At 33.0% G+C, this 15,041-nt stretch overlaps 1 protein-coding gene across 1 annotated transcript; it reads right to left on the bottom strand.

The window, feature by feature from the left end:
• Positions 1-9,188: 9,188 nt before the first annotated feature.
• LOC104896056 (zinc-finger homeodomain protein 2) lies at positions 9,189-10,529 on the bottom strand. Its single transcript, XM_010682740.4, has one exon. The coding sequence runs from the start codon at positions 10,353-10,355 to the stop codon at positions 9,495-9,497; it is 861 nt and encodes a 286-aa protein (XP_010681042.2). The 5' UTR covers positions 10,356-10,529; the 3' UTR covers positions 9,189-9,494.
• Positions 10,530-15,041: the final 4,512 nt, after the last annotated feature.

Raw genomic sequence — 15,041 nt, 5'->3', positions numbered from 1 at the left:
TAAATACCAATAGTCTCATCAATAAACATGCATTCAATTCTCACCTAACAAACTAGAGCATCTCTCTCTAGACTTTCTCTCTCTACCTTAATCCTTAACTAACTTGAGCGCCAGAGGGGCGATCCTGGAACAACCCCGAGATAGTCTAACCTTCTTTTGCAAGTTTCCGACGTACGGATAATCAATTCAGACGAACGCTCTTGGAGCTCACTCCTACTCAGCACACATTAACAATCCTCAATTTCTAGACAGAATCACTACTCTATTCTTCCTCACCTTATTTCCACTATTTCATATGTTCAATTTTGAGCTTATAAATTACAATTAATGCTAATAAGTTCAAATAAAGGCCGACTTAAACAGGTTAACATAAGGTTGAATACATTATTTATTGAAAAAACACACTGATATTGTAGAATTTGATTTGTAAAAGAGGCATAGAAGAGAACCAGTACTGGTAAATGGTGACAGAAAACTTGCAGTAGTTTCTGGCTTCCTGTTTTAATTATCACATGAGATGCAAATTGTATCTTTGACTCCTAATTTGTTTGTTATTTCCACCTAATTTTTCTTTCCTTTTTTTTGATCACTTTTATAACAGATGATTCTTTTTTTTTTTTTGGGAGGGTTGGTTTGGGTTTTTGCGAACTTGTGCTAGTTGGGGGGAAGGAGGTTTATTATTAATGCTTTTAATCTCTTTTACTCATAGAGGATGCTTCACTTTGAACATGTTTGGCTAAATTGGTGAAAAGCTTTTACTTTTTCTGAGCATCAAATACTTCCTCTTTAAGAGGCAAACGTTTTCCACTAAAGCGTTTCACTCCTGTGACACCTATGCAATCACTAAGAAAATGGCCAAAAATTATGTCCAATATACTTGCTTCGTTTTTAATACTTGCTACATTTTTCTAATTTTTTTTTTTTTTTGGATAAAAAGAAGTGGTCCGAACTCTACTTGGATCTTAATGAGTCAGAAACTTGAGAGTAAGAGGGAAGGATAAGGGAAATCCCTACCCTTAAAATGTCTCTAGTAGGAATTGAACCTCCAACCTTGAAGTTGGAAGGGTGCACATTTTCCTAAAATATAATTATCATGTTCCTCGATACATATTATAAATTGATCCCTTTTCATTCTACAAATTTTAAAATACTACTCCATCCGTTTCTTTTTACTTTACAAACTTTCCTTTTTAGTCTATTTTTTTTTAATCTACACAATGTTGCTTTTTTCTATATTTAGTAACATATCACATCTACTTTCTACTCTTTTTCCACTCATGTCTTTCACTGTTTAATATTTTAACCCACTCTTTTGTTTCTCTTTCTCACTTTTCATTTTCTTTCTCCACCTTTTCAGTTTCTCCCTCATACTTTTGTACTTCCTCATTGGTTCTCCCCCAAAGTGAAGTGAGTAAATTAATATGAAACAGATGGAGTATTAAATAGTTGGTACCCCTACTTTCTTTTTTAAAATACCCATATTTTTTCCTTAACATATGTTTTTTATTCAAAAGTAGTGGTCCCTTTCTCAATATACCTTTCTCAAAAACTACCCACTTTCTTTATATTTTTTGGCCCTTCACTAGGAACCATATGGTAAGATGAAGACCCCCTTGTCAAACAGAATCCTCTCGTAGGTTAACGCAGCCTAGGTTTGCGAGCAGACACTTTGAAATTGGGGGGATGATAAGAGAAAACCATCCCTTAAAGTGTCACTAGTGGGGATCAAATCTCCAATCAAAGTTGAAAGGTTCTTTCCTTACCATTAGACCAAGCTTAACTTGTTTTTCCAGTTGTTTTTAATGTAGTATTTAAGTAAAAATAGAGGAAGTATATCATATGTGTGTAGGCTTGGAGTTTATACAGCCTCAAGGCTCTCAACATTGACTTTGAATTTACTTTTCGCATGAGTATATTCCATTATGTACACTTTCATAGTGGGAATATCTATGTCTTACTCAAAATGAGTTTATTCTCTACTATTTTTTTAGAAAACAAAAATAGAAGAGTTAGTGTCTACACATCCAAGATTCACAAATTTTCTATTCAATGTACCACATCATCAATTGTTGGTATGACGTGGATTATTAGTGATTAGTATAAATTGGGTAATTAATTAATCTATGAACTACTACTAAAAAGGTTGTAAATTTCAATTCCATTGAAATTATTGTTAATGCATATTTAGGTTACTAACAAACACGCATAAGAATATTGATAATGCATATATGAAGTCAATCATAATATTACACCATCATTTACGCGTGTAATGTCAGGTATACCAGTCTTGAAGTTATACACACACAAGGAGACATAAGATTAATGAAACATATTTTCGATTCTAAAAGATTTTTACATATCTATCTATACTAAAGTATATCTACACATTCGTGGGTGATTTGGTTTTAAGTTTTTCTTAAAGTTGTTCTCAAGCTCAATTTTTAGCATTTATTGTGGATCAAGATGGTTGTTCTATCTTTACAGCCAAGTGTGTAATAAATGACCTACACTCAATAGAATGTAGAAAAATTTGTAAAAAAACCTATTGAAAGTTTAAATTTGTGAAAAAACCTTTTTAAGCATTCTTTGCAAAAAAAAAAAATATATATATATATACAAATTTAATTTTCTTTGTAAGATGAAACCTATTTTCATTTTCGGTGTGGTTTTTTAGATGTATAGGGGTGACCCCTTAATCTTCCCCCAACCCCCTATTCTTATTAACTGCATCACCATCCTTATGCTTTTTAAAAACCACACCGAAAAAATTGGAATATGTTTCATCTTGCAAAAAAAATAAAATTAAAGTTGTAATTTGTTTTGCAACGAATATTTTAAACGGTTCTTTTTCGTAAAAGTAAACTTTGAAAAAGAATTTAGACAAATTTTCCTAGAATATGTATAGAGCTGTGTATGGCAAATTGGCAATGTTTTGTTTTTTACATACCGAAAACGTAGTGGCAACGATATTTGGTACAAATAGTATGTCCCTTTATAATTTTGTAAAATCTAGCAATTAATGTGATATTTTCTTCGCAAGCTTTAGTTACTTGGGACTTTTGACATCTAAATTCTAATGTGGTAGTTTGCTCACCATTGTCGAAAACATAGATCAAGTACAGGTATTCTTTGGGAACTCTTTTTTACCTGTTGAGTGAATACTCCTGTTTGGCTGAAACTATTCTTAAGAAAGTTTATGTGTCGTGACACTTTATTCTAAGCTTAATAAATGCTTTATTTCCAAGTCAAATCCTAAATTAAAAAAAATAATGATATTTAGTTACAAAGTACTTCATCCGTTTCTTTTTAATTGCAACGGTTTGACTTTTACACTATTCACCAACTCTACTTAGTTTATGTTTGGTGATTTATACTTGAAGAAAAACATATTCATGTGGGATCTTGTTAGATTCGTCTGCAGGTATATTTTCTGAATATATACTTTTTATTTATCGGTAATTAAACTTATTGATGGTTGAAATTATGCATTGGCAAGCGTGAAAGTCAAACTGTTGCAAGTAAAAAGAAACAGAGGAAGTATCTAATACATGATATTTGAAATGAAGTGAAAAGTGATGGCACCACTCGAAATAGATATCATAATCGTCAATATTACCTTTTACCAAATAATTCTTGTATAGGTCCAATAAATTCTTCAAAACATGGTGAAAAGTGAAAACTGAAAAGCAATCATACATCAAGATTTTTGTAATACGTGTCGTAGATGAGTTGTATATACATATATATAGGTTTAAGTTCATATATATATATTAAAGTAAGATGAATGAGACTTACTTAAGAGGGATAAATAGAAATCCTCAAATGAGTCTCATAAGGTTTTATCCCTAAACCTCAGGGATATAAAGTGGAAAACAATGTTCACTACTTCACCACCTTAACCTCATATATTGATATATACTATGGTATATAGGTTATCCGCTATTACATGACGTCCAAAAATGACCTAGACTACAACCACAAATTGATTCACATTGAAAAGGCTTAGAAGGCTTTGTGCAAGTACAATTATTAATAATACAAGTCACAGAAAAACGTCATGCATAAAGTACTTCTAGAGATTCTAATAAGTTCCATGTGAACTATTTAATGACCAAACATTTATTTAGATTACTAGCTAGTACGTACTATATCATGTGAAATTCTTTCTATATCCATTGCAGTGTTGTAAAAATAAAACTAACAGTCAGCTTGGTGACTAGCTAACACGGTAATAACATGAAAAATCACAGCAGTGTCCTTACTTTCCCTCTAAACCTGTGTTCTTAATTTGCCTTCTCATTCTCTCTAATAGCATTATTAATAAAAAAAGACCTCATACAAGGATTGGATGCCTATTTAGTTTAAATTAGGTACCACCACTAACTAATTTTACAAAGATCTCATATATTCAAATATCCGATCCCATAGATCCGGGTGCCTTGTGCAAAAATAGAAGGGTTGTGCAATGCAAATGACTAAGAGTCGAATTTTGGTTTCACTTGAATTAGGTAACACGGACGATGTAACATTATTTATAACATAACTAAATTACACACTGACATGCATCTTCATTATCTGTATACCTTGGACTGAAAAACTTCATATAACAGGACCATCCTTTAATAATAAATGAGCCTTCCAAAGTCTTAAGCAAAAATCATGACAACTATTGTCAGGACCACTTGTTCAATAACATGCAATAATGCAGCTTTAATTGAAATTTGTGAAACAAAAACAAACAAACATACAAAAGAATAAAAACAAAACAATAGACGTTGAGGGAGGGGAGGGTATTTGAAATTTGTGAAACATACATGGTCGAAGATGGCAATGGTAAAGCTGCCAAAAAAATATTATGAGTGAGATGTTACTGCTGCCTGCTGGTGGGAATTTATGTAGTAGAGTAGGAAGGAAAGTGAATCTTTTTCAAGTGATGCACTTTGCTGATTCTTTGGATTTATATTAATGTTGGTGTCTGGGTGACATAAACTCTTCTTCTGTATCAACATATGACGCTCATGTGGGTTTTTTTTTTAAAAAAAAAAACTTTTTTTTAGAAAAAAAAAATACAATAATTTTTTATTATTTTGAAAAAAGCTATTATATGATTTAAGAAGTTCAAGTGCCAACATGTGATTGAGGAGTGAAGTCTGGGGATCAGAAATTTGTCAAATATTAGTATTTCTTAATATATACTATATGAAAAAAACCAAAGTATTAAAATACTATGAAAACATGGTATTTTCTTTTCTTTTAAAATAAAGCTTTGGATCTATCGATCTTCTGGAAGGTGAAAAAAAACAGGACGTACATATGGATTAGAGACTAGGTGGTAGAGTAGTATATTTATAATTGTAAGATATGAGAAGTGGAGTAGAGTAGTAAATATAAACTGTTGCTTGTTGGTTGCAGATTAAAACAGCTCCTCTTTCCCAAGAGAAAATGTAACAGAAGCCATATAATATAATAGTGGCGTGGACATGGGAAATACAATATAAATATAGTTGCAATATTTAGTGCTTATTTGGTTGTAATTGGAATTATTTTTTTTAAAGGAATTTATAAATTCTGGGAATTTAATTCTTTTTTGAAATTTTCTATAAATTAGTCTAAATTATTTAGTGGTCATAAGTAAAGTTGTAATTCATAGGGATTTATGTAGTAAATATGAGTGACCAAGAGGAGGGTAGGTAAATCAATTCATACATGTAGAAATTTAAAATTCTCGGAATTAGGAAATCATGAGAATTTTTATTGCTTATATTTTCATGTGTACCAAACAAACACTAAGAGTCTGTTTTCCACAGCTTTTTTTTTAGTTTAGTTTAGTTCAGTTCAGTTCAACTCCAATTATCATTTCTATTAGTTATAATTTCATTCATTTCAGTTCAATTCAGTTCAGCTATTTTATTTCGAAGAGAGCATATCCTAATTCAAACTTAACCAATACACAACATCTATATTAGTATCTACTTTCTCCGTTTTTTTATAGATGTTACACTTTTCAAATCACGGACTCCTAGGTAATTTTTGGATTGGAGAGAGATAGGCTATGTTCAGTTCACCTTATTTTTGCTTATTTCAGATCTAATCAGATCAGATCAGATCAGATCAGATCAGATCAGATCAGAAAAAATAAGTTCAGATCAGATCAGATCAGATCAGATCAGATCAGACCAGATCAGATCAGATCAGATCAGATCAGATCAGATCAGATCAGATCAGTTCAGATCATATCATGCTTATATTTAAAAACTTATTATTATTAAATATCTTTCACTACATATTAATAAAAATTATAATAATTGAATATTAATAAAGTACTCATTGAGAAGAATCAAACAAGACCCCACATGACTATATTTTTTCTTATATATTAAGAAAAATCTAAAAGATTATCTCTAATTGTGGATTGTGTCAAGATTCTAAGTGACAAAGATAAAAAAATACAAAGGGGGTATTATTATTTACTAGTACATTTGTTCAAAAGAATTATTATTGTTGTTGTTGTTGTACTTATTAATTATTAATATTGGTAATTATTATTAATCTTGTTGTTACCATTATAAATGTCATTGCTATTATTATTTAAGTTATTTTGTTGTTATTAAATAATAGAAAATTAAAGCCACATGTTAAGAACATAAGTTGACGCAAAAATAAGAAATATATAAAAATGATATCTCAAATTCTGACAACGAAACTACTATTTCGGATTACATTTCAAAATAAGCTAAGTGTGACATACAAATTAATAAATTTAGATTCGGTATACCTTTCTTACCGAATTCCAAATCTCTCTAGCTATTTGAAGTTGCACGATATTTATTTATTTTTTGCTCAAGTCATATTGTTTGTATATCGTTCTATTTTATATTAAAAAAAAAGAGTTCAGTTTGCCGACTTCTCAATTGTGAAACTTTTTTTTAAGGGAAAGTGTGAAACATTGTATAAGTGCTCTTATAAAACAATGACTTGAGTTATATAATTATTTTTAGATAATAATAATTATGATTTAATTATTATTGTTGTTCTTATAATAATGATAATATATAATAATTATTATTAATAATAAAAGTTGTATAAAAGTTGTAATAGAAATAAAATGATAATAATAGTAACACTATAAAGAAGATCTTATAATGTATTGCATAATAATGATTTACAAAGTAATAATATAATAGTAATAATATATTTTATATCAGATCAGATCAGATCAGATCAGATCAGATCAGAAAAAATAAGTTCAGATCAGATCAGATCAGAAAAAATAAGTTCAGATCAGATCAGATCAGATAAGTTCAGATCAGAAAATTTCAGGTGAACTGAACATAGCCATAGAGAGAATGAAAAACAAAAGGGTCCCATGTGAACATGTGATAGGAGAGAGATAGAGAGAAGTTATTACCCAAAATAAAAGTGTAACATCTAATTTAAAACTTCCTAAAATAGAAAGTGTAACATCTAAAAAAAATGGATGAAGTATAATGATCTTATTTTGACAATTATAAAAAGTTGAACTTTTGTAAATATATTTGAGATAAATCCGACAATATCTTATATGTAAAAGGTTGTAGAAATACATAAATAGCGTAAAAGTCAAACAGTAACAAACTATTAAAAATGGATCAGGTATAAACTACTTCATCAATGAAGGAATAGTGTAAACTACTTCATCAATGAAGGAATAGTGTAGCTGACAATGTCAATATAAGGCCCATTCAAACACACTTAGCTTGCATTTCCCATGTAGTCTCAGAAGAGCTGCTGGATCAATCATAGCAGCACTTGAATCTTGCAGTATATGTGTTGCAACATCTCATTCATTTTATCATACTCCTAAGTTAAAATTATATTAATAAAAAAACTGCCATGTCTATTTAGCGAACATATAATAGAAGTAACATCAGTAAAAACCAAAAGCATTGCATTGCTAGCTGGAGCACTGCGTTTCTTTCAACCCTCTAGGGTCCTTCTCCCCTTTCTTAACTCGCTTGAAATAAAAAATAAGTACAGTTCATGGCTATTAAGTTCAAGCTAGGTTTCAGGGTCAACCAGAACTAAGGGTGAGTTTATCCCTCATACTCAAATCCAAACTTCAAACTGTGTCATATCAGCTTTCCATTAGTTTTTACTTTTACAAACTCACTTCAAACTCATTCCAATTTTAGACTTTATCTCTCAAACTCTCCTCAGACTCACACTCCACAAAAAAGAAGAAGATGCATGACAATTTTTTTACTGGCCAAAAAAATATCCGTTGCATGACAAAAGTCTTGGGAGGAGTCTTGAATATCAAAACTCAACCCAAGACTTTGTCGAGGACTTTACTCAAATATAGCCGAATCTTCTTGAGTCTTGCCACAAGACTCTGAGACTGCCCTCAAGATTCCCAATATTCTCAGCCTGATAAATACAGTTTAAGGCGATTAAGTTTAGATTGGTTATGTCCAGAGAAATAAGTTTAGGTTCGAGGCCAACAAGAACTAATACACGAGTTCAATCTATAACTACAACAAGCTCTAATAGTTTATAGTAATAAGCTAGGGATGATCGGTTCAGATTCAGTTTAGTTTATATCAAATAAGTTCATATAACTAGTTAAAATCAAGACGAGAAACCAACCCTCAAACTAAGGATCCTAGTTAATGTCGAAACACATATTGTAATTAGTATTTGTGCAGTGTAATGATAGCACTTCGAACACTAGACCATGCTAGTATTTTGGGTTTATACATATATGTCTTGGATAGTTGTGGATAGTTGTGGTATGTAGTACGACTTTAAAGGCTCTATAGGGGGTTGGGATCAACAAAATATCAGCCTTTGTAACAATCATATGGGTGTACTCAAAAAGAGTAAATGCAAAGGCGTAATTATGAAAGAAAAACCGGGATTCAATCAAATGAAAGAGCCATTGAAATAATGGAGGACACACTCATTGAAAGAACAAATTAGTAACACCTAATAAGGGAGTTTTTCCTTTTAGTTATAGTACTCCCATTTATAGACATAAAAGGATGAAAAAGTGTTAGATGATTCATGGCTTCAAACAAGATATTTATAAGAAAACATTTGGACAACGACAACAATGTAATTATATGTTCAACCCATAATTTGCAAGTCATAATACTAAACATTGGTACATCATTATAAATAGAGCTAGAATAATCAAGAAAAAACACATGTAATTAAATATCTCCATTAATTAATAACCAAGATAATAACTAATACTCCATTAAAACCACAAAAAATAACACAGAGTTTTACACTAATTTCATAACACCTAGACTAAGAACAAGTACACCTGGGAGCTAGAATAATTTTCCTACTCCAAATCCCTTTAATTTCATAAAAATACTAACATATGATCATAATCATATTAATAATAACATCACTAATCACCATAAAATATATAGTTTATCAAGTACAAAGACACAACTAAAGTAGCTAGACAACTACTAGACTAGTAGCTAATAAAATTGAAAAAGTAATTAGGGTTTCTTACCAAGAGTAAGTTTGTTATTATGCATCCAAACCTTAAGAACATGTCTTTTAACCCCAGTTTCATGACAGAATTGATGCACCACAAGTTCATCTTGTTTCTGAATTTTCCAACCAAGTTTCTCCGCCAAATCCAACATCTTATCCTTTTGTTCTTGTGTAAACTTAGTTCTAAACCTCTTCTTCCCCGAAGAATTACTACCTCCCGACAACATCGTACCTCCACTTATATCCATTGTTCCTCCTTCTCCGACACCCGTAGTAGTACTACTTATATGATGAGTGTGATTATTATTATTATTATTAACAACTTCATCTCTTCCGACAACCATCTCCTCGTGTTTTTGTTGTTGTTGTTGGTTGTTGTAATGGTGGTTCTGGTTCATTGTCGGAGATGGCAACGCCAACGGCCTTTGTCCACCCGACACGTGGAGGTATCCAGGTGTTGTTCGGTTGTAAGGGTAAAATTGGTAAATTTGGTGGGAGTGGGGACGAGGAGTGTAGAGAGTGAGTTGAGATGAAGAGTTGACAACAACGTTGTTGTCGGGGAGATTTTCTTTACGGTGGAAGTTACGGTGGCAGTTACACGCGGCGCATCTTAAAGCGTCGATGCTACCTTCTGTGCCAGCTGGCATGAACTCACCGCAACCGTCTACAGCGTGGCCTCCGATTCCGACAGCGTGGTTTTTCAAACATTCTCGGTATCTCACTGTTGTTACTGTTGTTGTTGTTGTTGCTAGATTTTGTTGTTGTTGGTTTTTCTTGAAAGTTGGAGTTATGGCCATTTCTGATGATTGTTCTTCTTCTTCCTCTTCCTCCTCTTCTTCGTGCTCATCCTCGAATTCCATCATTGAATTAAAAAAAAGTTGTAAAAAGAAGATTAATTATTTAGAGTGGTGTATTTTAAGAGAGAGAAATGATGGGAGGAAGAAGATTTGAGAGAGAAGATGGAGAGGAAAGAGAGTGAGAGTATAAAATAAATTAATAATGTTGGGATTTTATCTAAATAGAAAGGGTTAATCTGCAAAGCTATTTTCCCTTTAAAATTAAATTATATATAGAGTATTTTGAAGCAGGACTGTAGGAGTGCCTTTTTTTAATTCCCTGATTTTCAAGCTTAGTCTCTCTGATTACAGATTTACTTGCTTGCTACAAACTCTCTCCTTTAGATTTTTTTTTTCACTTTTTAGAATTTTTACCACTTACACTTTACCTTTAATCGAAATTAACAGGTTATATCATTGTTACTCTTTATTGTATTCTACTTTTTAATGAAAAGGTAAACCAAGATTAGGCTGAGTTTTCTCAAGACTAATAAACTTGAGGAAATTTTGCTAATAAATACTACACTTTGGGTATTTTTTTTGAAATAAATACTTAAGCTCCTTAAAATTTAATATTTTTCTTAAAAGGAAAGTAGGAGCCCTCCATACAAGGAGATTTCCTAACTTATAGTTTATAATGATTTTATGGAGGGCTGATTCGAAAGAGGGGTTAACAATGAATTCAAAGGAGACTAAATGACCGACATTTGCAATATAATCTGCCACATGGTTTGCTGCACGAAAAATATGCCTTATTTAATATAAATACTAACTTTTTGTGTATTTCTTTTGAAATCACTACCACTTAATAGATTTTTGCAAAATCGTTACTTTTGTTCCGTTAGTGGCATGTAAAATTACCTTCTTACCTTCCATTAATCTCCTACTCCTCTACCACGAGAACCCCGCGAAACTCATCACTACCTTTGTGATCGAAAATTTTTATCATACACCGGGGTGTACCATGGTCATGGTACACCCAATGCTTTTTTTTTGCTCATTGTTCATTTGAAACCTCCAAATGAGTATAATTACATAATAGATATAGCTTCAAATGAACAAATGAGCAAAAAATAGCCTGGTGTATGTTGAATACACTCCTTGCGATCCTCTTCTCTCTTCTAATTTTATTTGCCACTAATGGAGCAAAATTAACGTTGATTTTATATAGAATTTCATACCATCTAGATATTTATTTCAAAAAGTACTCAAATTATGGTATATATTGGCAAATTTTCCTAAACTTGAACTACGATCAAGTGGCAAAGGGTTGTCTAATAGCAAGACATCATATGATACAAATAGACATAAGAATGCTTCTCAATTAGCTAGAGTTGTGTAAGGATTGAGAGTCTGTTCTCCCCAACTTATTTTCAGTTAAGTTCAGTTCAGTTCAGCTCTAATCAGTTCAGTTCAGTTCATCTCCAATCAGTTCAGTTCAGTTCAGCTCCATTCTAATATAACCATTTTGTTAAATATTATTATTATGTTGGTATAATTTATTTTACTAAATACACTTATTATTATTATTATTATTATTATCATTATTATTATTATTATTTAAATATATATCATTACTATTAAGTATTATTATTATTATTATTGGTGTTTCTATATATTGTTTTGTTTATTATAGTTTTACTCATTATTATTACTATTATTATTAGGATGAACATGGTTTGGGTCAAAGCACAAATAAACCCACTTTTTTAAGGCCATAAACCAATCAAATCGCGTCAAGACGGTTTATGATGTAATTTTCGCGGTCCAACCAAATCATTATTTTTATTACTAAATATTTTTATATTATTAAATCTAATTCTTAAAATAGTAATATTAATTTACTTCTGAGATATTATTGTTATTATATATCATCATCAAATATTAATATATTAATAGAAATAATATAAAATAATAATTATTAATTATCATTATTATCATTAATTATTATTATTGTTAATTTATCATTATTAATATTATTTATTTATAACTATCATTTAAAAATATCCAAAATGCTATTATTATATTACTTATCATTATAATTATTATTTAATATTCATATTATTATTTTTTAAAATATTCTTTATATATTTATTACATTCAATTTAATACAATTTAATTTAATTCAATTCAATTCAATTCAGTTCAGTTCAGTTCAGTTCAGCTCCAATAAGTTCAATTCAGCTCCAATAAGTTCAGTTCAGTTCAACTATTTTATGCCGAAGAGAACATGCCCTGAGTTATTATGCCGTCCTATATGATGGATTTGCGAGCTTCTTGTCGTATTAGATTCACCTGAATATAGTAGAAAAAAATCGTGTCGTGTTAGAATCATGCTAGATTTTTGAAAGAGGAACCCCCTTTATAGTCTTTTGAGTTCTATTTCTTTTGGTTGAACATGATTTTAGGAGTTGAATAACTATCTGTAATATTTTGACTTTTACGCTTGCCACACACATAGCTTTAAAAATCAATATCTTCAATATTCATTCAGTATAACTTATCAAAAAGTAATACGTTGAAGATATACATTGATACTTGTACAACAACGAAGTACATAATTATACTTATTTTTTTATGTAAGAAGCATTTATTTTATCTATATTAACAATTCTTTTTTGGTAGTTTAGTTAAAAATATCTTGTAACTAGGTGGTGAAATTGGAGATCTTTCTTTCATAGGATGAAATTCAACCACATGACATCACGAATCGGATATGATGTCAGCACATTAGGTCGTCACATGCATGTTGCCCATTATATGAGCAAAGAAGTTTAAAGTTCTTGTAAATATTACATTCGTTTTCTTTTAATTATTTTGGGGGCCCTTTTTCACCAATCCCATGATAGGAATAATTTGCCTTTGGACTGTCCCCGCACAGGTCACTCACCCATAGGCCCAACAAACCCTAACCCCCTCCTGCTCAACAACAAGAAAATTTGCTTCCACCAAGATTTGGTCTCCTATGTGGGAGATAGAAAACAAGATCATGGAACCTAGAGATCCTTGGTCCATTTTCTTTTAACGGTTTTTTCACCAAATACCCCCGACAAATCAAAAAATTCACAGTATACCCTCAATGTTTCGACAATGCATCGTATACCCTTGAGTTTTCGAAAACGTGCACCAAATACCCTTTTCCTAACTTCCGTTAACTCACCGTTAGCTCACCGTTAACTTTATTTACCATTTTGCCATTATTAACCATAAACCCTAATTCTAATCTAACCCTAACTCTAACTCTAACTTTAAACATAAACCATAACCCTAACCCTAACCCTAACCCACCCCTAACCCTAACACCATGGCAGCCCCACCCCACCCCCTCCCCTTCCCTCCACCCAGCCCAGGCCCCCACCCCCTCCACACCCCTCCACTGCCGCTCCCCCACCCTCCCTCCCATCCTAGTCGCTCCCCCACACCCTCCCCTCCCAGTCGCTCCTCCCACCCCTCCTCTCCCCTCCACTACCGCTCCCACCCCCCTCCTCTCCCCTCCCAGTCGCTCCCCCACACCCTCCCCTCCCAATCGCTCCTCCACCCCCTCCCCTCCCCTCCATCGCTGCTCCCCCAGCCATCCCCGTGCTAGCCCAGACCACCATCTCCACTAATCCTCTGTTTCGCAATCTTTCTCTCTCTCCTCTGTTTTCCCAGCTTGTCCCACCGCACCACCACTCCCTCCCCAATTAAACCACAATCTCCACCAATTAAACCACTATTTGCCATTTTCGCGGGTTAATGTGTAAAACCGAGCCTAGAAATTGACTGGTTGGGACTGGAAAATCGACTGGTTGGGGCTGGAAAATCGACTGGTTGGGGTTCGAAAATCGACTGGTTTGGCGTTCAAGGGGGAGGGGTAGGGTGGGGAATTCGAAAGGTCTGGGCAGGAAAATCACGGGGAAGGGGTAAGAGGTGGTCGGCGGCGAACGGACGCGCAGGGGGTGGGGAGGCCGACACGGGCAGCATCAGTGGGGGTGGGAGACGCTGGCACGCACAATGGCGGTGGGGGTGGGGAGGCCGGCACGCGTAGCCGCGATCGGGGTGGAGGAGGCCGGCACGCACATCGGCGGTGGGGTGGGTGTGGGTGGGGGTAGTGGCTAGGGTGGGTGGAGGGGAGAGGGCCGGGTGGGGGTGGGGGTGGGGGTGGGGTGGGGGCTGCCAAGGGCTAAGGTTAGGGTAAAGGGGAGGGTTTAGGGTTAAAATTAGGGTTAGATTAGGGTTAGGGTTAGGTTAAATTAGGATTAGGGCTTAATGATGGTAAAATCGTAAATAAATCTAACGGTGGGTTAACGGCAGTTAAAAAAAGGGTATTTGGTGCACAAAAATGAATTGTCAGGGGTATATGGTGAATTGTTGAAATATTGAGGGTATAATGTGAATTTTTTGATTTGTCAGGGGTATTTGGTGAAAAAACCGTTCTTTTAATTATTACATTCTACTTTGCACAATAATTTAGGCAATGTCACTTTCAAACTTGTTAGAGGGTATTTTTGACCAATTTAATGTAAAATAATGAAAAAAAGTGGAAAAAGAGTACTTTTTGGTGGAAAAAGAAAAAAAGAAAAAAAAAACAGATTTTAGTATTCCCTCCGTCCCATAATATAGTGCTTGTTTCTTTTTATAAACGGTCTCCAGGACGTAACTTTGGCTTATAATATTTTCAATTCCGTATTGATAAAAAAATATAAAAAGTTGATATTATGAAACTACACATCG

This window comes from Beta vulgaris, chromosome 6 (genome assembly GCF_026745355.1).
Source record: "Beta vulgaris subsp. vulgaris cultivar EL10 chromosome 6, EL10.2, whole genome shotgun sequence".
Lineage (NCBI taxonomy): Eukaryota > Viridiplantae > Streptophyta > Magnoliopsida > Caryophyllales > Amaranthaceae > Beta > Beta vulgaris.
Note: the sequence above shows the minus strand (reverse complement) of the source record. Positions and strands in the feature narration are given on the sequence as shown.

Coding starts and splice junctions, on each gene's coding strand:
- LOC104896056 (XM_010682740.4), bottom strand. CDS start 10,355: ATGATGGAATTCGAGGATGAGCACGAAGAAGAGGAGGAAGAGGAAGAA.